This window comes from Rhopalosiphum maidis, chromosome 3 (genome assembly GCF_003676215.2).
Source record: "Rhopalosiphum maidis isolate BTI-1 chromosome 3, ASM367621v3, whole genome shotgun sequence".
NCBI lineage: Eukaryota > Metazoa > Arthropoda > Insecta > Hemiptera > Aphididae > Rhopalosiphum > Rhopalosiphum maidis.
In genome coordinates this window covers 30,389,350-30,412,338 of record NC_040879.1, presented here as the reverse complement: position 1 = coordinate 30,412,338, position 22,989 = coordinate 30,389,350, and the positions used below count along the sequence as shown (strand labels likewise).

Below are 22,989 nucleotides of genomic sequence, written 5' to 3'. Positions count from 1 at the left end.
ATAACATATAAATTATCGTTTCAGAATCTATCTATGTGATCATATACATTTAATCATATAGACCTTATACTTAGTATGCATTTAATATACGTCTACGTCCTGCATGCATCCGGCGGCGTTTCGTTAAATTGGAGCTGAGAGTGAAAGACATGTCGCAAACGCCACACGTGTACGGTTTCTTGCCCGTGAGTGTCCTTTTCGGTGTACCGTTATACAAAATTAATTTCTATTTATTTGTATACCAACTCTCCTATCTCACAATTATATACATCGCACGGAAATGGTTTCTCGCCTGTATGCGTTCGCCGGTAATATTTAAAACGGTCGCTCCCAGTGGAAAACTTGTCGCACACGTCATATTATGATGGTTACAGTACATCGTCAAAACACGTCAAAACATCACCGCCGTTGTAATAAGGATTTTAATCAAGTAATTTTTTATCTTAAACATTTTTTTTTGCGATTCCTGGTAGATCCGCCTAATGTACTTCTGAATAATACTCATTTCGTATTTTTGGTAGATAAATATATATTAATTTACGAGAAACAACTACTAGGGCTTTGGCCGAACTGTAGAAATTTTATTTTAGGAAATGAGGAACGGGAATATAATGACGTACAAATGAGTCCACAGTATAACATTTTCAGATGTAAGTGCCATAACCGTTACATGCTTGTTGTACTACTAGTTGTATTACTATTAGCTGATTCAGCATGGCGTTGTTTGTAATAAATTAATTAATTTCGATGGATTTATAAAATACAGACCTAAAATTAAATACAATTATAATAAATATTTTAGTTTTATAACCGACGGCAATCCTAAACAAACAAACAAAAAAAATATTTGTTTTTTTGTGAGTCTACAAATCCCCAGTGTGAGACCCTCGTTAAAATGTGAATTTTAAAAATTGACTTCGAGGTGCACATTTATGGATATATTTACATTTACTACATACATACCAAGAAATTTTATGCAAAACTAGTTTTCGAAAAAATCCATTTTTTTTTTGATTTGTATAGTTCGAAAATGGATAATAATTGTACACTTGAATTATTCACCAAATGTTTTTGAAGTGACGACCACCCGTGATGCCGACCGTACCCGACCGCCGTTTTTTTTTTGTACCTTCTGTAAAGAAGTTTCACTTCAATAAAATATATAAATAATAAAATTTAAAAAAAATACAGTTCTATTGAAAATAAAATTGTAAAGTGTGTTATTTTTATTTTATTCCAATACACATCACCTAATATCAGTTGCATGACTGAAAGAAGTTTCACTTCATTCACGTGTACTTACTAACTTGTTACACGTACATTTTTTATTTATGTTTTGTATTCGTAGTATACTTATAATTTTAAAAATGTTTTGTTATTTTTATAAATAGTTGAAATTAGTGATTTTTTTTTTTTTTTATTAAAAGTCGATATAAAATTGAAAACAAGATTCTTCGTGAGTTGTCTATTTCGAAATAATATTCAATTATGGTTGTTGGTCGTAATACTGTCTATTTCACGGTTATTGATGGTTATATAATTAAGAAAAAACAAATTAATTTTTATTTATTGTTTATTTAGAACAAAATTTAGGTACAAGGTCTTCATAGAAATTCTGTATTTTACTCATGGTTTGTCGTTTAGTTTGATAGATTAAGGTTCTAAAGGACGTATAGCTTCTGCAGATCATGAGCTAGTGAGGAACCATTTTGTTTGGGTTATCACCTATCGATATCCTTAAAAAAACCTATATATCTCACACTGTTATGGATCTTAGCACATAGTATTGTCATTCATATAAAATAATCATAATAAATAATATTATAAAATACCTATACATTTATTTTTTTCGAATATAATAATTTATTTTACAATATGTGTATAATTAAATCGTCAATACCTTTAATTTGAAGTGAAATCATGAAAATCATCATATAGTTATACAGCCGCGTTCTATAATTTAAATACTCACCGTGTATTTACTATTTGTACATAATTTTCGGTATACTTTGAAAGATGACACAGATTTTGTAAAAACGATCAACAACAAAGTTATTTTCGTTATTAGATTTACGTGATAGCAGGGTACTGAACGTAATATTGTCGTAAATACAATAACAATATATATGTACAAAAGTGCAGGTGTGCCTGCATATATCGAAGTTTATTTTTATTTTTCCGTCGAAAAATGCCCGCGGGATATGATTTTCAAACACCGGGATCCGATATGTCGGCGAGGGCTTAGTATATGCGGACTGCAGATAAAATATGGTATAATAATACCGCGTCCTATTTGGATTTCTATTCGTACATTTAATTATCGGAGTCGTCTTCTCGAGGCGATGTAATACGCACAGTGTTATTGGCCGGGAACGTGGAGTAAAATATGCTATACTCGACACAGCCGCCCCGGTAAAATAAAAATATCATCGATGTACTATTCACTGTGTGGTAACCTTTGAAATTTATTTTTACACGTCGTGAAATTTTACGGTTCGATTGCAGCAGCGCAGGTAATGCAAAAACACACCGTACGACAAATTAATATACATTTTAGAAATGATTACCGCCAAATCAATGATCATCGATCGGGGACTCGGGGATTTGTTGTTTTCAAATCGTTTGAGAATCCACGTTCCATCGATCGTCTTCAGTTCGATTCCACCCCTCAGTGTCAAACGACTTAAAAGCGTATACTAACGAACCCACAACATTGCGGTTGACGATCGGTCGCCCGTTGATGCATTTCTTTTGATCTACAAACCACTTCGCAGTCCGCAACTGTTTGGTTTTACTTTACACAATATTACAGAGTGAGTATACGAATCGCCACGTTATGGCTAAATCGCATCGGGACATTGCTAATACGTATACGAGAAATAAAATAACACAACATAAAATGAATATACCTCTTTATTAAATGTTACATATACAGCACTTGTCTTTATTTATTATGTATACATAATGTATACCATACAAGTAGGTATCAATAATATAATGTTAATATTTATATATATATTAAGTATAAATATATGAAATATTAAGTTATAAAGGCACACATATGTTCAAAACACATACACGCATATAATAATAATATATATATATATGTATATTATGTTTGTCCTTAGTAATATTATTAGCGTTAAAATTAAATAGGAACCGTTGAAAATAATTTTATACATTGATGACATTTATTTTACATTTTTATCTCAAGTCAAAAAGTATTAAAATAAACCAACGCATTCACGAACAGAAACGTTCTATATAACACACATACATATATATATATATATATATAAATATATATGTACGTATGTATGCACCATATACACACAAATAGATGTATATATATATATATATATATATTGATTTCCATTATTATAGGCGTGGGAATACGTCTTGTACATTTATATATATATATATATATATATATATTATTCAACTCTTACAAGTGCCCATTTAAAAACAATTGCTCCAAATATATCATTAAATTATACAAAATATCAGTCATAAAATAAAACAAAACACACACACAATGTATTATATTAGATTTTTTAAATTAATTAATACTTATAATATTATTAAACTGTTTATCAGTAAACTCTTAGATGGGTAGGACTATTAATGACACACTTTTTTTTTGAATAATTGCTCCGATTATATTAAAATATTATAAATTAACACATACATACTAAAATACAAATATGTTGAAACTGAATAAATGTCGCATTACCGATAACCATGGCAGTGTTGAACTGATATTCTTTTAATTTTACTCATTCGTGTTTTTTTTTTTTTTTTTTTAATCAAATTTACCAAATTTCAACCGAATAACTATCATATATCACAAAGTGTATTATGGGTTTATTAAAAAGTTTGACGTTAGACGCGTATACTGTGCACATATTATGTAGATATAGTTAGAGGTAACTATTTATTATTTAATTTAATTTTACTTATATCACACGTATTGAAAAATACGTAAATAAAAAAAAGGTGTTATAGTTTTTATCGAATAGTTAGTTAATAGTTAATTCCGACGACCAACATTTGTTTCGATTCATTGTTATTTATAGATAGGCGCAATTGTACGAGAATTCAGGAAATGAAAAAAATATCTACATAATATTATAAATTTTTTACCAACTTGATTTGCATAATACAATGTATAGTACCGAGGTTATTATTAATTTTTTTGATAAATGTTATAAATAATAATAATATATCACTGTTGGTACGATTTCGTATATTATTACAATTAATATAGTAACAGTTTTATTGTATTCATGATTATTGTTATACTATTACTTCTTATTATATGATGATGTGTTGGTACAAATTTAATATTACAATGACATATCTACTATAATTGGTTTATTGAGACGTGATCGTAGTTAGATTGCAAATTTAAATATGTAAAAGCCACGTCAATTCGTAAAATACATTTATATATATAAGTTATTACTATAAGTTAACATTATTAAGTATATGATATATCAAACCAAATTAAAATAAAATATTATTCTCGTTATGTCCAAACCATTAAAACAATTTTCGTCGCATAGATTTTATATTATTATTATTATAATTTTTATTATTTTTTTTTTTTTATTAAAATATTCGTAGGACCGTATTTACGTTATAATAATTTAATATTATAAATTATAATATGATACCATTAATACCGTTTTCTCTGTGTACAAAAGTCTTGTAATTCACTTGTAATAAAGCCGTAAATATTGTCTTATGGTGTAATTGAAGGTATCAGATTTGTAAACAGAGTTTGAAATACAATTCACTTCGATGAAACATAAATTATGCATTTAAACTGTTTAATTCAGTTTTATGGTGATTCGATATTAAACATCTTAAAACCGTTTTCCATTAAACCGTTTCGACATCGTACTTGTAAATGTAGCATATATTATAACAATATAATATTATTGCGCGGAATTATGCATGATTTTAATTTAACATAACATTGGATAACACAAAATTAATGATTTTATGCCATCGTTTTATAATTTAAATAAACCTATAAATCTATAGATTATCGATATTAGAGTAAATTTAATGATTTTTATTTTACCGTTTTGGGTTGGTACAAATCTTATTATTTTAATTCCAAAGAAATAAATTCACAATCAATATTAATTTTAATATGCAAAATAATAACATAACGGTGAAAAATAAAATTATATTCAAATAAGAAATAAAATAATTATTTTGACGCAAAAGATAATGGACAATTATAAGAACGTAAAAATATTAACTATTTAAGGTAAAATTTGAATTTGTAAGAATTATTTTAAAATATTGTATTAAGTCATAACACGTACAATTTTTTTAATATTTTACGTATTATTAGACTATAATATTATTTAAGTACGTTTAATATACTTTTTAACAAAATTTGAACATTATTTTTCACTTAATTTACAAAACAAAAAAGTTGAGTGAAAACCCAATTATAAATTTGTTAAACAATGTTTTATTCTTCAATATAATATATTAATATTATTTTAATCAAATACAAAAATTATAAGAGAACATAATATAACATATTTAATCATGATTTTCATTTTTAGTATTATTATGATTACACAAATAATATGTATTAGTATCATTTATAAAGGAATAAATTGTGATTGTGAAATATAGTTTTTGTATTAAATACTTCCTTTAATAGTAAAAGTTTTAATTATAAAATAAAAATAATTAAACCCATTTCATTCCATCTCGTTTTTAATTATATTTTTTTAAATACTCGTATAAGCATATTAATTGTCACATGATATATTATATATAATATATGTATTATATTTGTTTTTTTTTTTAATAAGTTTCAGGCAATTTGAAATACAAAATAGAATAATGGATCTTTAATAAAAGATACTATTTAATCAAGTCAGAATGCCAGGTTATCGTCACAATTTTTCCTAGATTTCAACCAAATAAAATAAATATATTCTACTTAAAATAAACAAACATACAATTCTAATAAAAAAAAAATGCAATATTCTGTAAAAAAAAAAAGCAATGTAACATAATTAAAAATTAAAATGCTGAGAATAAATTGTTTGACAATGTATATACAATTTACTCTATACACTGTTTAGCAAATACGTACACTTTAAAAGCAACATATAATAATATAATTTATACAACATAATATACTATAGTAACTAAAATGGTAATGAATTAATTTTGATTATTGTATGAATTTGACACTAAACGGTCAATTATTTTGATATTCAATTATCACTGACACATTATACCAATGTTCTTAACATAAAATACAACTAAATAATGTACAATCTTACCTATTAATTTTGATTTTAATTTTTATAAATATAAATAAAACATCAAATAAAATTATAAATATACAATAATCTTAACATAAATACAAGCATTATAATATGTTAGAAATTGGAATGTGTGATTATAATAATAGTTTACGTACAATACTGTAATAATATTAACTATACATTATTATTTACCAAATCATTATTCAATTTTAGAATATTTTTTTCCACATTGTATGAATGATTTTAGACAACGTAAGACACAAACAAATACATAAATCAAAAAATTATATCTTAAGCATTAGCCAGTAAAATGTAAGGGTACATTAATAATTATGAAAGATTTTACACTACTGTACTTATTGGTTTACTTGAGTACATTTTTTATATGATTGGCCAGCAAGTATTAAAAAGCGTTTTATTTCTTAACAGAAATTGAAAGTATTTCAACAAGTTCAGTTATGAATCAAAAATTTCTGACACTTTAGGGTGCAATTTCAATATTTTTTTATTTTAAAATATCCCGAGCAAGCAACCAAGTCGAATACCGTTGCCAAAGTTTATACGAGTATTCGTGAAATGATTGACTTTAACTAGAAGTGTGTTTTTTTAAATTAAGTAAAACAAGTAAAATAAGATATCATAATATTGTGTATTCAAAATATAGAAATGGTGAACTACAGCAAGAATCTTCTCCCAGTCTGAGATTTACCCATAAATTATTAGAGATTTGATTACTTGTGTTGATAATTCTTAAACATTTTAAATTTGATAATAATATATACATATTATTTAAGAAATAATGAGAGAAAAAATATCAAATAACATTTGGTAAAGGACTGCGCGTAGCCTTAGTTGTCTGGCTATATAATATATGCATACATAAAGTATTTGCAGCGTGGTTATAGTGATTCCTCGCACACAGATATGAAGTACAATATAAAGTTAGTACTTGCGAATAAGTATATAGTGTAAAACTATTTTGAAATAATATGCGTAGATCTATTTAGTTATAATGTGTCATATTATGTAATACGCATAAATATTAGATAATTGTTTTAAATAAAAACAAAAATACCCATAGTGTGCCTACTTCCGATTTTATTCAATTTTTATTCCATTGAAGCATTAAGTCTCAAAATTACTTTATAAAAACGATTAAATATAAAACGTATCCGTTGGTTAAGTTATGTGAACTAAATGGTGAAATTGCAAACGTTACGTTTCAAATTCCCATTATATAGTTAAACAATTTTTTTTAAAAGATATAAATTTATTTCAACAACCAATAATGATTAATTAGTATTTTTTTCATTTTTTATAAAAAAATATAAATCTATATCTTAAATTATTTTGTTTAAAATGCATGTGTAATGATAATTGGGTTTACGGTTAAAATTATAAAAATTAAATAAATAAATACTTTTCAACATTTAAATAAGTTTGAAATTTATTAAACAAATGGGTATTTTAGTATTTAAATAATTTGATGATATTTTCACTGTTACTTAAATCTGGAACGAGATAATTAAGCCGATATTATATTTTTAATTGTATCAATAACAATATGAACGTGTGTGTTTCTGAGGGTAGGCATAGTTAACATTACTGTGATATTAAAACAAACGATAACAATATACAATTGTTTCTTGAATAATTTTTAAACATAAGAAGAATGATAATTTTTTAACTTTAAACGTTTTCATAAAATTTTATATTTGACTTGAGCACATCGTCCTTTGATAAGAAAGTCTGCTATAGAATTTTGCTTAACAAACTTATGGTATGTATTGCTTCAACTTTAATAATAATAGCATATCCCTCAACAGAATGTGTTTATTGGTAGGTAATAAAAAAAGTATTATTTTGATAGTTATTAGGTAGTCGTCCGAAAATAAATATAAAACACAATCGTGATATTTATCTCTGTTACAATTCATTTTATTTTACTTTGCTGTAGCTATCATTTTATTGGGTTTACGGTATTTCTAAGAAAAACACATAGCCTATACCTACGGTCGATTATACTATAATACGTATGTAAATGTAATCGCGTGAGTTCCTATAGGAATAATGGATGGAACTTTAAAATAAAAAAAGAACACTCGTATAAATATGTACATGAAAAATAAACTAACGGAAACTATTTATAAAATTTGTAATATTATTCACTAAATACCTATTCAATGAAAATCCATGTATTATATATAAAAGTAATTTGGCGTATTGTCGTATATAAGCAATAATCAGTACCTAATACCTAAACACCGATAAAAATACAATAAACTATAATTATTATAGTAGGTAAGTAATAATTAGGGCTCGGATTTATAAGTAGTATTAAATATTTTATCATATTACTTGTTATTTTTCTCTAGCAGTTCAAAAAACAGCTATTAGATTCGATAAAAATTGTAATTTTAATTAAAAGAAGAACTGCAGTAAATAATTGTGTATTGCAATGTACATGCATATCCTACCAATTTCTTACGTTCTCTCTGTAATTATAATTGTTTAATATTATAAAGCATTATAGCATAATATAATAATATATATAATGTATGGGTTTTTCAAAGATACACATGTTATTAGTATTTTAAGTATATTTAGCTTATAAATAACATTTTGAAGTATATTTACAAGTTACAACAGTAGTCATCAAAGAAAATAATGTAAATTATAGAGACCGCTTACAATGTTATAGGAATTTGATAATCTGTCTTAATATTATCGTAATACGCTAACAACATAATAATAGGGACATATAGATATATAGTCGTACACTATACGTAAACAAATGTTATTGAATGGGCCACTACGTTTTATGATAGGTATCTAGATAAGAACTGATACATTCTCTGCGATATTGTTGTTGACCATATTGTATAAATAAAATGGACTTGAAAAGATGTTTTTAAAGATACAAAATGGATAAGCTGGGAATTAAAAACTGTTTTATAATGCAACTTGAATACTCCACGTAAATGTTTATTCATTTGTATTAAAAAAAAAAAAAAAAAAAAAATGATATTGCCTTGTAAGGGTATAAACAGGTTATATAGCAAAAAATGTACAATTGGAAACGATTTTACCAATAATGTACACCTGCTTTTGATTTAAGATACTATAAAGTTTTATTTTTTAAGTGATACTTTTTAGTTAATATGTAACCATTTTTAACGAAATTGAAATAAAAAAAATATCATTAACAGTATAAGATTCGATTTATATATTATTAACTTATTATTTTTTTTACGTGCGTTTACTTCTGGTTCTTAAAAGCATTTTAACAAAATAAAGACATAAATGCTTATTTTAAAGATATTTAGAGCATATAAATCCGAGCCCAAGTAATTAAAATGATGGGGACACTCAAATTACTAATTTCGTATTATCTAATTTCATAGATCGTGATGAATCCATAATTTGATTTCTCAATTTTTTGCGTGTTAGTTATACTCACATAATATATATACATATATAATACATATGTATTATATTAGCGATAATAATAGTATTGTTCATAAAACAAAAAATAAACAATTACGCTTGTATAACGATAACTTTAATTAATATTAACTGTAAAACATAATAACAAAATTATTATTTTTTTGATTATAAAATTGAACTAGTTTAATGTATAATTTTGATTATCAAGCCAATGACCTAGTTGTCAAGGCAGTGCTTAAAAACAATTTTTGATTATCTGATTTAAAAACCCATTACCATTATTACGTTTGAATGGGTGCTTTTAAAATATAGGTAACTGAACTGAACTATAATAAATAAGTTAAAACAATTAGGTTGTATTTATGAAACCTATATAATATATTATAATATAAATACGCTATAAACTATACATAAGTTAAAGAGTGATTCTTATCATACGTGACATGAGATATTTCTATAAATTTGAATATATATTTTTATTTTTTTTTCAGAAACTTTAACAGCAAAAATATTTTTTTATATTTTTGTTAAAAAATCACAATATTTTACAACTTCTCATAATGACAAAAACCATGACAATATTACATAATGCAGAAAAGTTAAAAAATTGAGTTTATAAATCATTTTTAGACAATATGCATTGTTTTAATAAAAAAGGCTTAAGATTTTGGTAAGTATGAAGTTTTAAATTTTAGTTATTAATATTTAAGAACTCGTTGGCTTATTAGTTTTCTATAGAATAAGAAAATTACTTTTCGTTGATAATATTTTAAAAACAAAATCAATTAAAATGGAATACACAATTATAAAAATAATTAGTTTATAACGATCAAAAAATAAAAATAAATTAAGTGATATAATCTATTGTTAATTGTGACTGACGGCTGTTCAAAAAATATTAAACACTATAAACAGATGATAAATAATTTTAATTCTATGGTGAAATTATGAACTTTACCTATGTGTAAAAGTTTCCAAAAAGAAAATAATTAATTTCATATATCTACAAACGTACCATATTATAGAAATAAATACAAATATTTGTATTAATATTGAATCACTCTATATTATAATATAATAGTGTATGTTATTTTACACTTCGAAGAGTTAAAAAATCTAAATGTAGATATTATTATTTTTTTTTTTTTAGAACTTTGATCATCATATTGTTACATAATATATTTTAATTATGCTTTAAACTTTGAATTTGGTGCATATGGATTCCCGGAGTAGCTCGAATTTACGAATTGGAATTTAAACAAAACTACCAATATATATTATTATGACATAATATTTTATTCAAGGCTAAATTAGGAACTTTAGTATTATCAATATCACCAAATTTCATTCCAGCACCCATAAAATATGTAGTTCAGTCTTATTTTAATTCTGTGGATGTATATTATAATATTATGTTAAATCATACAAACTATAATTATTTAATATGTTTAATTTATAGTTAGCTCAATCGTACGCCATGAGCGATAGAATGCTAAAGTCACTTACGTATAAACTTAAAAATGCAGATATTTATGTTGGGGTTAACTTGAAAAATACATTAACAGTTGACGTTAACTTTTCCTTGACTGGTAAGTAGACTAGAGACGAATGAAATGAATCACTGCGACCACTCATTTCCTTCTTGACCGACGGAGATACTGAACAGTTTTCGAGAAAAAACGACTGCATAATAAACGGCTCGTGGTTTGATTCGGGAACATGGTGGTTTTTTTCCGTAGACGGCGATGCGTTTTCGGTCTGACGTGGCTTGATCGATGTTCCAAGTTTGTCGGTGAATACGTCATTTCCGTTATTGTCCAATGACTTGTCTGCCGACAAATCTTCATTAGCGTTGAGTGTGACGTGCGTGTTGTCCGGTGAATGTAAAATAGCGTACGGAACGGGTGAATTCCTTGCATCTGAGTTGAAATGACAATGTGTAAAATGATTTTCCAACTGTGTCTTGTTTTGAAACGCCACACTACATGTAGGACATGTTAACGACATGTCCTTTGTGGTTTTATTTTCGGTGAGATGAAATTTCTCATGTACAAAAAGAAATGACAAAATTGATGTGGTGAACGGACAATATGAACAACGATATTGTTTCATCTCATCGCACATTAATTGCTCATCGACTGGATTTTGTTTAGGACTTCCAATTGCTATTAAGCTCGCGTTCAACTCGCAGTTAGGTTGCAAGTTTTGCTTTTCTTCTTCCAAATGATTCTGGATATGCTTCCATTGGATTTTTCCCTCAGGCCCGTGGTCGTTCAATAAATGAGCACTTAACCATTTCGAACTTCTGAATCGTCTAAAACATATATTGCAAACTTCAGTATAGTGCTTATAATATCTATGACCATTTTCAGGTTCGTCGGACAGTTGTCCATTCTCAGTCATCGAATCCGTCCAATATTTTTGGCAAGATCCATTTTCAACTATGCCATGTGAGTTTTGTTTGTGTACTCGTAGAAAATATTTACTACAAAGTTCTTTGTTACATATATCACACACTACTCCCCCAATATGATTACCATTTTGAATTGATATACCGTGCATCCGTTGCATGTGAGTTTTCATGAAATACTTATTGCATAATTCTTTATTACATATTTTGCAAAAACTACTTAACATGGTAGTCTGTTTTCTTTCACCCAGTTCTTTGGTATGATGATTAATATATTCCTCGTTTTCTGCAGAATTTTTACTACTAGCCGATGCTCTACCCATACCTTTGATGTTATACTCACATTGTTCGATATGTTCTTTCAACAATGCATCAGAATTAAATATTTGCTGGCATTCATGACATGAATATTCGATACGTAAATTTTCATTAGACTCTAAAGATTCATTCATTAGTTCATGAACGATGTTTTCGTGTTTATTGAAAATGTGAGCTTTTAATGATCCGTTAACTTGCTTGTTACATACATAACATGTTGACATATTTTCTAACGTATTTCCGTTAAATTTAAAAAATAAATTATGTAATGTAAGTAACTTGTTTTTGCTCATCAAGTCAGTTTTAGATTCATCTGTTTCAATATTTGTATTCATTTTTTTTTCATTTTCAGCGGTTGCAATGGTAGCTGGAAGGTACATTTTATTCCCAATAATATTGTCGTTAACATTATTATTTGTAATTATTAAATTAATGGGGGTATTAGTGTTAGCCTTCAATTCGGTAGATTGCTGATTTATACCTTTAGTGTTTGCTTTTGAACAATCATTTTTAAATACTTCTTTTTCATATTGTGTATTTATGTTTGTGATATGACTTGAATTACTTATAGGTTCAATATTATGAAGATCGATGATATTACACAATTCATTATTTAATTTATTGATGTAATTCACATTTCGATCATCATCTGTATTCTCAATTTTGATATCATTATGTGGGGTTTCAACCGTTGTATATTTCATCATAAATTCTTTTTCAGTATGTACTGATGTTTGGGTGTCTTTTAAGAATACTTTTTCATGTGTTTTTGAAATTTCAGTTATTGATTCGTTGGCATGAAAAGATGGCGATACTGTTTTAATATCACTATCATACAAATCCGACCCTCCAAAATCTAAATATTCATTTTTGATTTGTAAATTTGTTTTGAAATTCAATGGGACATCATCAGTTAACTTAAAGTCTCCATCGTCTATTATACCGTGAATTTTAGCTTTATGTCTCCGAACAAAATATTTGTTACAGAATTCTTTTTGGCATATACTACAAAACGCTCGTGTTTGATTGTTAAAAATATGTTTTGATACAAATGTGCTTTGATTTGCCGATGATTGAGAAAACAATACAGGACTTTTAAACAATGAAGATGTTGAAGCACCAATATAATTGTCATTAATGTTTGAAGAGAAATCGTTAGTAGTAGGTAATGTTATTTTAATTCTATCCGACTGATCTAAACTGGAACTATTTGAATGACTGTCACTGAAAACGCCGTGTTTATTAGCCTTGTGCGTTTTCAAAAAATATTTGTTACAAAATTCTTTGTTACATTGATCACAAAAAGCTTCTGGATTGAATATTTGAACAGAAGTTGATCCAATATTTGTCCCTGATGTGCATGGTTGATTTTTAGAAAATGGCATCATACAAGTTGAAGATTCAGCCGAATAATTGTCTTTCTTATCATTATATTCAATTTCTTTCGGTAATGTTCGATGAAATGAACTCGGGTTATTAGAAATTTCCGTAGATAAGTCATTAGAAAAGTGTGTTTTTTGTACCTCATTTGGTGAAAGTTTTTGGTTTTCAGATATCGTTAGATTCAGAGGTAAAGAAACCGAAGGATATTGGGGACAAGTTAGTTTTAAATCTGTTGCTTCTTCGCTTTTGTTCAGTTCGCTTTTATTTTTGGTAGAAAATAATATTTTTTTGTCGCTTCCATTTTTTGTATTTTCTTCATTAGAAGAAATCCTTGTAGGATTTGATTGTTTACGTCTTTTTTTTGTAATGTCTTTTAGATCTTGGTTGGTAGCAATGCGTTTAGTTCCTATTTTTACATCTATAGTATAGTTCGTCTTACCTGATATTGATTTTAATAATATATCAGTCCAATTTAAAGGAAAATCCATTTTATTATCTGCTTTACCGATTGTCTGCATATCAGTGTTTCTTTGTTAATATCGAAGGTAAACTAAAAAACAAAAACAAATTAATTATTATTAAATAGCGGTAAAGTTAATTTATCTAATTAAAAATAGTTCATTATTATTATACTACAGGAAGTAAACAAAATCAGAAGTATATCTATAAATTAACGACCAACACTTGGCACATCTTATATTTAACCACGGTTTTTGGATAATAAAATATTTTGAACTTCAGCAAACCAATAGTTAATATTATCCATGTACATTTAGGTAATCGGGTAATGGTTAAATAACATTATTCATACACAGATAATAAAACAATAATTCAATTCAATTTTTAAGGATACGTAAATTGACATATATGATATAATATTTAATATAGATAATAAAAAAATAATTAAATCAATAAATGTAACTATTATGTACACAGAATTTCAAAATACTTCTAAACTTACAAGTTATATTTTTTATTCAGGAAACTGCAATTATAGAAGAAATAAGTGGGATCTTTGTCTCCGTGACATTGATTGAAGATCAGCCTTAATCATTTAGAATTTTAACAATATCTTTTGAATTTATTAGAGGCTTTGGGGAAATAATGAATTAATTTCTTGCATCCAATTGGGTTAAGTACTGCTTATGTTTCCCAGTGTATCCCATTTGCCTCTATTAATCTCAGGTAAACAATCAAATTAAACCTCCAATATTTGGTAGTTAAACATATTAATAGAATCAAAAGGATTGAAAAATGTGGTCCTCAGTTCCTAATTAATGATCAATTGGGTCCGGAACCCAAAAACCTACTACCCTTTTAACTCGATGTTTTCTAGTTGCAGATAAAGTAATAAAAACTATGGGAGAAATTCGGTCACTACTACACTAGTATAACATACTAATGACGGACAAATTTCTATTCATAACTTTTGATAATAACGATCACAAACGTCTGGAAATTTGTGAATTATACTGCTCACGAAATTTAAAGGCAAAAAACGAGGAAAGTAAAAGGAAGCATCAATAGTTGTGCTGTAATATTCAAATGGTGAAATTAATACATCAACATTTATACAAGCTGTTTCAAGAAAAATCTATACTGACAATATATTTATAAAAATATTTTTAGAATAACGATTGGTTTTTTTCAAAACACAAATATTTTTAATCCCCCCTACCTATTTTATTTTTTTTAGCTCGTCTTAAGTCCTGAAAAAGTAGTGAAAAAAAATATTTGTGTCCCTAACGCACATAGGCTTTATTAACTTGATTTCCACAATCAGTATTTTGGTAACGAAACCCGTTCCCACAATTGTTACGTTATAATATTGTCCTGAACAATTCGTTCGTAACTATAGTACCTGTGTAGCCTTTTAACTCTGACTATTCAATAAAAAAGATTCAATCAATTGAAAAATATCATTTTCTCAATAGAATATCATTAATGTGGATGTTACATTCTGTTATGTCTATAGCTTATCCTATATTTATTTTTTATTTGTGCCAACTTAGAAAATACTCTTTTGATTGAACAATTGGCAACTGAGATTGTTAAATACAATCATATTGGAAATACAATTTTTAAAATTTTTATTGCAATACATTTTCAAAAACTTTTTTATTGTTTTAGATATATCACTTTCGTCAAATTATACTGAACTTAAATTCAAAAAAACATTTGCAATTTAACAATTTAATTTTAAGGTGAAGGGTAAATATCATCTTTATAAGTAGAAATGTAAATCAATTTAAATCTTATAATTTAAAATATTAGTTCATAATAATATAAGATATGTTGTCTCTTTTTAAATTTTTATCACAATACCGTAGCTTTTTTTTTTTTATTTCACCATTTTAATATTGTTTGCTTTTGTAAAGCTTAAATAATTTTTTTCGTAATTATCTATTAACATTTTATAAGTATGTAAAAGTAATGTTAAATCACGTAATGTTATTTAAAGACATGTTTATTTAACCAAAGTAATATAAAATACTAACTTAGTATTAGGTATTATTTTGAATTTATATTTTAGTAATTTTTCGTGAAATGAATATATTTGTTTTATATTTTATTTTTAAAATATTATATGCATAATCTAACGTATAAAGAGATGGGCCCTGGGACTATGCCATGTCTGACATCCATTTAATCCGCACTTGGTCGAACTTGACGATGTAAACATTTCGGAGCTTGAGTTTTATGATTTAATATACCCATATTTTTCTCTAAATTAAAAAATACAAGAATAATTTGAATCGATACACCTGCAAGCAAATGCCTTGTTATGCAACTTTCATAGCAGTATTATCATACAACTGCAATCGCTAAACCCATTTGTATTTAAATGTATAATAAATTATGATTTATTGTTTAAAAACCATTGATTCGGTTAGGATTTATCTGTTTTTCTAATTATTTTTCTTTGTAATACCTTGTTAATTGGTATTTTGAAAGCTGATGTATTTAGTATTACAATTTAGAAAAGTTTGTAATTTCAATAAAAACAACAAATAACTTTATTTTAAATAAAGTTTTTTTTGCAAATCGTATAATAATAGATGGTATAGATGATGAATAAAATAACATACCACGTCATAAATATACATAATTCAAAATTTAATAATTTATATATTATGATTAGGTCTCAGAAGTTAATGACTTATAAAACATTAGATAATGACCTTAAAAAAAACCAATAAAAATACCAAGATATATTATAAGATTAACTTTTCCTAATTAATTTTATCAACTAAATGTTCACATTAAATAATAAAATGCATATAATATTTTTATAATACTTCTCTTCTCAACGACTAATTTAACTGATAAGAGATTATGAAATAATCTTAACTCGGCGATAATTGGCAAAATCATTTTGAGCGTTTGATAGTGGTACAAACACATAAACATTGATCAAATCATTAATCAATGGTTTCAAATTGCTTATTAAAATTCTTTAAATTATAGATAAGCAACACCTGTAAATACTTCCATGTTTACAGGAAACATAGTGTTTTTTATTTATTTAAAAATGATAATATAATCATATCATGTTTTTTCGTACAATTTAAGTTTATAATGTCAAAACTATTATAGGAAAAATATACCGGGTTCGACCAATGTTTTTACCAAGCCTAAGCAAGTACTTGAAGAACTACTATTTCTCGATTATTTAGGTATTACAAACATAAACCAAAAAAAGCAATCAACGTTAAACTGTTTCGTTTTTAATCTAAACATAATACCATATAAATAATTTTTATTATATAATTAAATTGTAAGATGTAATTACAGACATTTATATATTATTCAATACATAGTCTACGAAAGAAATGTATAAAAATCATTAATTTTAATGTTAGAACCTTAAATTTAAAAAAAAACCTTAAAAATTTTTCAGTAAATTGAGCTTTGTATTTTTCTTAATTCATGATTATTCATCGTTTTAAATATACATAGTTATAATGTATAAAACTATAAAATATAACGGAACACTTGCGATGAACTTGTTATTTATGTTATACAAAGTCTATTTTTTATTATTCAAATATTATCTACATTTTTTAAATGCATAAGTGTATTAAACGTTTTTGTAGTAACAATATTTTTTAATACTATATCTTTTAAATGAACAAAGATTTTCTAAGTAGAAGCGATGAAATAATAATAATTGATGGCGATAAATATTTTTACAAGAACCAAATATCGAGTCTGACCCATACCTACACATACATAAAAAATGCATACATTTAGTCAACTAGAGTCAGTCGTATATTTTCCATTATTGACATGCTTTTTTTTATATAAATACATTTTGTTTTGTAAAAATACTTAAACTATCCAACGTCACCCCATTTCTAGGAACGTATTCAGAATATATTTTATACTTAGGTCTATTATATATCAACTTTTATTAAAATTAAACCTTATAGGTTTTAACTGTATAATAATAAATTATCAGGAGGTCGAAAGTGACTTTTTCCCAAGGGAATATATTTTGCAATAAACACATGGTATTAAAATGTATTTACAAAGGTAAAATGCCTATAGTAGAAATGTAGAATTTATTTTTCGAGGTATTCATGTATGATGTAACGCATTTAAACAATTTTTACTGACAACACAAGAATGTTCTAGAATATTGATTTTTATTAAATTGCTATTAATTATATATTTAACAATAAAAGTTCAAAATTACACAATTTTTAAAGTTTAAACTTACAATTACAATTAATCTATTATGACAAAAATCGTATTTTATTATTCTTTATATTATAAAATGTCGGTACTTAAAAAATAAATTTACTTCAAATAATATAAACTATACCGATAATGGTTAACTAATACTATATTTGTAATTTCATTATTGATATAATGTTAACTTTTAGGTAGACTTATTAATTATTATATAAAAGCATAATCAGTGGTGTATTTAAAGTTTTTCCGTCTATAAACACTTTCCAATTCGCCGCCTCCCCCCTATCATTCCTAAAATTATTTATAAAAAATATTTGAATGTACAACTTGTTCTATTATTATAATATTATTAAAAAAAAACGATACACATCTGCCTGTCTATATTAGTATATTTTATTTTTTAATCCACAGTATGAGAAATCGAACCCGCATTTAAAGCGCGTATGTTTTGTTATCTATGTGCGTACTAGTTCGTATTGCGTTGCGTATGTGTATAATATAAGTACAGTAGGTACATGTAGGTAGCTGTTTAATTTTGAGCAACGGACGCGAATGTTTACGGTTTAACTTGTAATTCTAAATAATATAACATATAAATTTTATAAAAATAATTTTTCTACTCAAAAAATTAGTAAAATGTTTATATTATAGAATCCAAGTATGATATTTTTACAAAAATAAAAATTAATCATATTATTATTAAATTAACTACATCTATGCTATTGGTACTATCATGTAAGATGCATCTTATTATAAAATTATTATTAATATTATACGTTCAAATTTCCAATATTCACTAACATTTTTGTAGTATTGCTCACGACAACTAGGGTATACGGTTTTTATATATTACTTACTTCTAATAATTTCTTTCAAATACTCAGCAGTATATATTGACATTTAATTAAAATTATTTGCCAAACAATTCAATCGACTTTAAATAAATAATAAAAGCGATTATAAAATAATAATACTTGTTATTATTTTAATTGTACTAAAAAAAAAAAAATCAAAATTGAATTGGCTTTATTATTTACACATAAATATTATAATGTAATATGTATAATACCAACTTCTTAAACATTGAAAAATACATATAAAATTTATTATTGCAGGCTATAGTTTCTATAAAACGTATACTATTAAGTGTTATTTAATATTTGTAGATAACTAAATAAATAAGTACGTTTTTAGTACAAAAATAGCTACGATTATAGTTGAAGAAGCTTTAAATGTAAGCATACATGTTTGTTGTATGCGGGTACCTACTATAAACAACGGGGTGAGAAAAGGCTTATTGTTACGCGTAATAAATTTCATTGGTTCTTTCTATTTATTAACCTTTTGTGAAAGACATTGTTTGAATACGTAACGCTGATATATAATTAAATATTCAATTTAAAATATTAAAACTTAAAATAAATTCACATATGAGTACCTATGTATGTACACAATTACTAATTATAAATAATATGAGTAAGACTAAAGTTTATAATAAAAAAAACCATAAATTAATATATGTTTAAAAATATATAATATATATTGTAGTTAATATTTTTTATTTAAATAATATATAAAATGTAAAAAACTCCTTTATAATTTAAAAAAAATTATAAATATATTAATAAATCAAAAATGAGATTATTTTTAATGTAATAAATTACGAACACGATTGAGGGGCTTAGCCTCTTGAAAACATTTCAAGCCCCTCAATAAACGTGGTCATCTGATATAACTATCAGCTCATTAAAATATATACGTACCTACAGCATTATATGTATGACATCACATTATGTCAGGAGTATTTAGACTTATGAACGTAAATGCTTTACAGAGAATCTTCGTATAGTAAAGGAAATAAATAACTTAACTTAGCTCATAATATATATAATATTGTAATAACTATAATTTAAAAATATTTAGTTTCCGTATAGAAAATATTATGAAATTAGTATCTTATGTTAATATATACGTATTGTAGTATAATACACTTACACTTATACAGAAAATTTCAATATTTAGTACATGCGAAAGAGATTAGACTAGTTCAGTGCTTTCATCTTTCACTTAAAAACAATATTGGCTGGCCATTTGAACTTACGTTTTAATGAAATTTCCGAAGTAATCAACATTAAATAACCAATGTATATGATGGCCATTAATTATAAATACACATTTCAATTAATCTACTTAATAAAAATATAAAATATAATTTAGATGATTTAGTAAACAAAAACTTAAAAAGCAAATACTTAATTTTAAAACTATTAAATTCATTTTTTTCTTTTTAAAGAATATTGTACTCAAACGCTTGAATAAATTTAAAATTATAATCAGTACTTCGTAAAATAAATAAATAAACTGCAAAATACATGTTTTATTATTGTTTACTTGTGCCTTATACGTTCGATTTGCTGATTGCGAGTACTATCCTAATGAAACAGTTATTATAGTACCTATAAAATCTACTTATTATTTTGCTTAGAATTATTGAAAGCACAAGTAAAAATATAAAGTAGTATAAATATATTATAACTATAAATTGATATAAGTAGGTAATCAAAATTAATAATTAAATTATTTATCACGGAAAATCAGGCCTACTAATGTGACTATCTTCTCAATAATGTTAAAAAAATTATAACCATGGCTAACCAATACAGTCATAGTAATAAGTATTTGCAAATCATAATAAATACCCGCCAGTTACACTATCTATTTTTATTATTTTTTAGTAATTTCTACTGGAGCGATGCGCTAGCACTATATTTAAATACTGTAAAAATTGTAGGTTTCCTAAAAATACACATTTTATTTAAATGTTGTTGTTCCTTGTATTAGTTTAAACAAATTTAATTAAAAAATATGTATATATTTATCATGAATACTATGAAAAGCTGAGTGTATTAAAGTTAACAATATAATACTACTGTATTTATTCATGATTAAATCAAAAAAATTGTGCAGAAGAAACAAAAACGTGTCAAAAGAAAAATTGTAAATGCGTGTTATAAATTTATAACAGCCAACTATATAGTTACTGTGAATATTCAATTTTGTAACTTGTCCATAAACACGCGACATAACAAAAAAAACGCAATAACGATAGATATTTAAAATTACGACAAATACTAAATAACGAGACACGAGAAACGTATAGGTAAACTTTTATACTATACATACTTACGACCAGTGTACCCGTGTATATTATTATTATATAATATATTGTGCACTGCAGTCAGACACACGTGTCTGCCGACAAAGTGACGCGACAGTGCGTGTGCGTGTGTTTAACGAACTTTTGAAAGTGCACGTTTTCGCATACGAACACGCGCGCGCGCGCACACGCACTTACTTTAATTTAACGTGTTTACTGTTTATACGTTACGTGTGCACATACACTTTTCGAAAAAAAATTGTGGAGAGCTCCGATCATTTGAATTTCCCGAAACACACGACACATTTAATCAAATTTAAAAATAAAACACTTTTCGCATAGGTATATTATTTTATTAACAGCGTTTCAGTGGCGAGACGTGAAATCGAATTTAACCAAACGACAAATGCATATTTAAATATGTATACCTATCGAGTATTGAGTGTTATGAATATTTACTAAATGTATATACTTACTGGACACGACGACGGCATCAGTGACGTGACAATCGAAAGAGTTACGAGACGCGTGGCTGCGACGGCGGAACAGGCGACTGCAACGTTGACGACGACGGCATATCTTGTGACTGAGCATGTCTTCGATTCGTGGTGTATTTATCGTGAGGCGTTCAAGAGAAATTTGATTTCTTCAAAAATCGGTATCTCACGATTATACTTACGCACGAAGTAAGTGACACCGCGGCCGACAAAATTATTCGGCACGTGGCTCGATTATTTTATATGTATGGTAAATATATAAAATAATATATTACTGTAATAACAACAATAATAATAATAATAATAATAAAAAAAAAATCAACAGATTAAAATATTGTTATTATTATAAATTATTATTGTAGCGCCCGTTCCAAGTGCAACGACGACGAAGACGACGATGATTGTATCGTTCGCCACCACGTCAACGTTCCGCCGACGGTGGCACACACGTATCGACTGGACGCGACTCGTCGCGCGCGTCGGTGGTGAATCATAAAATAATAATAATAATAATAATAATAATAGTAATAATAATAATAATATAATATACGACGCGCGCTCGAGGGCAGTCGTCGTCGCCGCCGCCGCCACCGCCGTCGTCGTCAGGGTGCCACGATAGGTGGTGGTTGTGGTGGTGGTGGTGGTGGTGGTGGTGGTGGTGGTGGTGACGGTGCGGCGGTGGTGGTGCCTCCGTCGGCCAAGGGGTTGCGACGCGCGGTGGTAGTGGCGAAATCGGCGGCGGCGGCAGTGATGACAACGCGGTGGCGACTT

General features: G+C 26.5%; 1 protein-coding gene across 1 annotated transcript; it reads right to left on the bottom strand.

The window, feature by feature from the left end:
* Window positions 1-10,971: 10,971 nt before the first annotated feature.
* Window positions 10,972-22,382, bottom strand: LOC113557009. The gene is made up of 2 exons (XM_026962274.1): window positions 22,198-22,382; window positions 10,972-14,416 (listed from the first exon to the last, which is right to left on the bottom strand). Exon 2 carries the CDS (start codon window positions 14,382-14,384, stop codon window positions 11,286-11,288), a length of 3,099 nt encoding a protein of 1,032 aa, XP_026818075.1. The 5' UTR covers window positions 14,385-14,416; window positions 22,198-22,382; the 3' UTR covers window positions 10,972-11,285.
* Window positions 22,383-22,989: the final 607 nt, after the last annotated feature.

Excerpts from the sequence above, each read along its gene's own strand:
- LOC113557009 (XM_026962274.1), bottom strand. The coding sequence starts at position 14,384 with ATGCAGACAATCGGTAAAGCAGATAATAAAATGGATTTTCCTTTAAAT.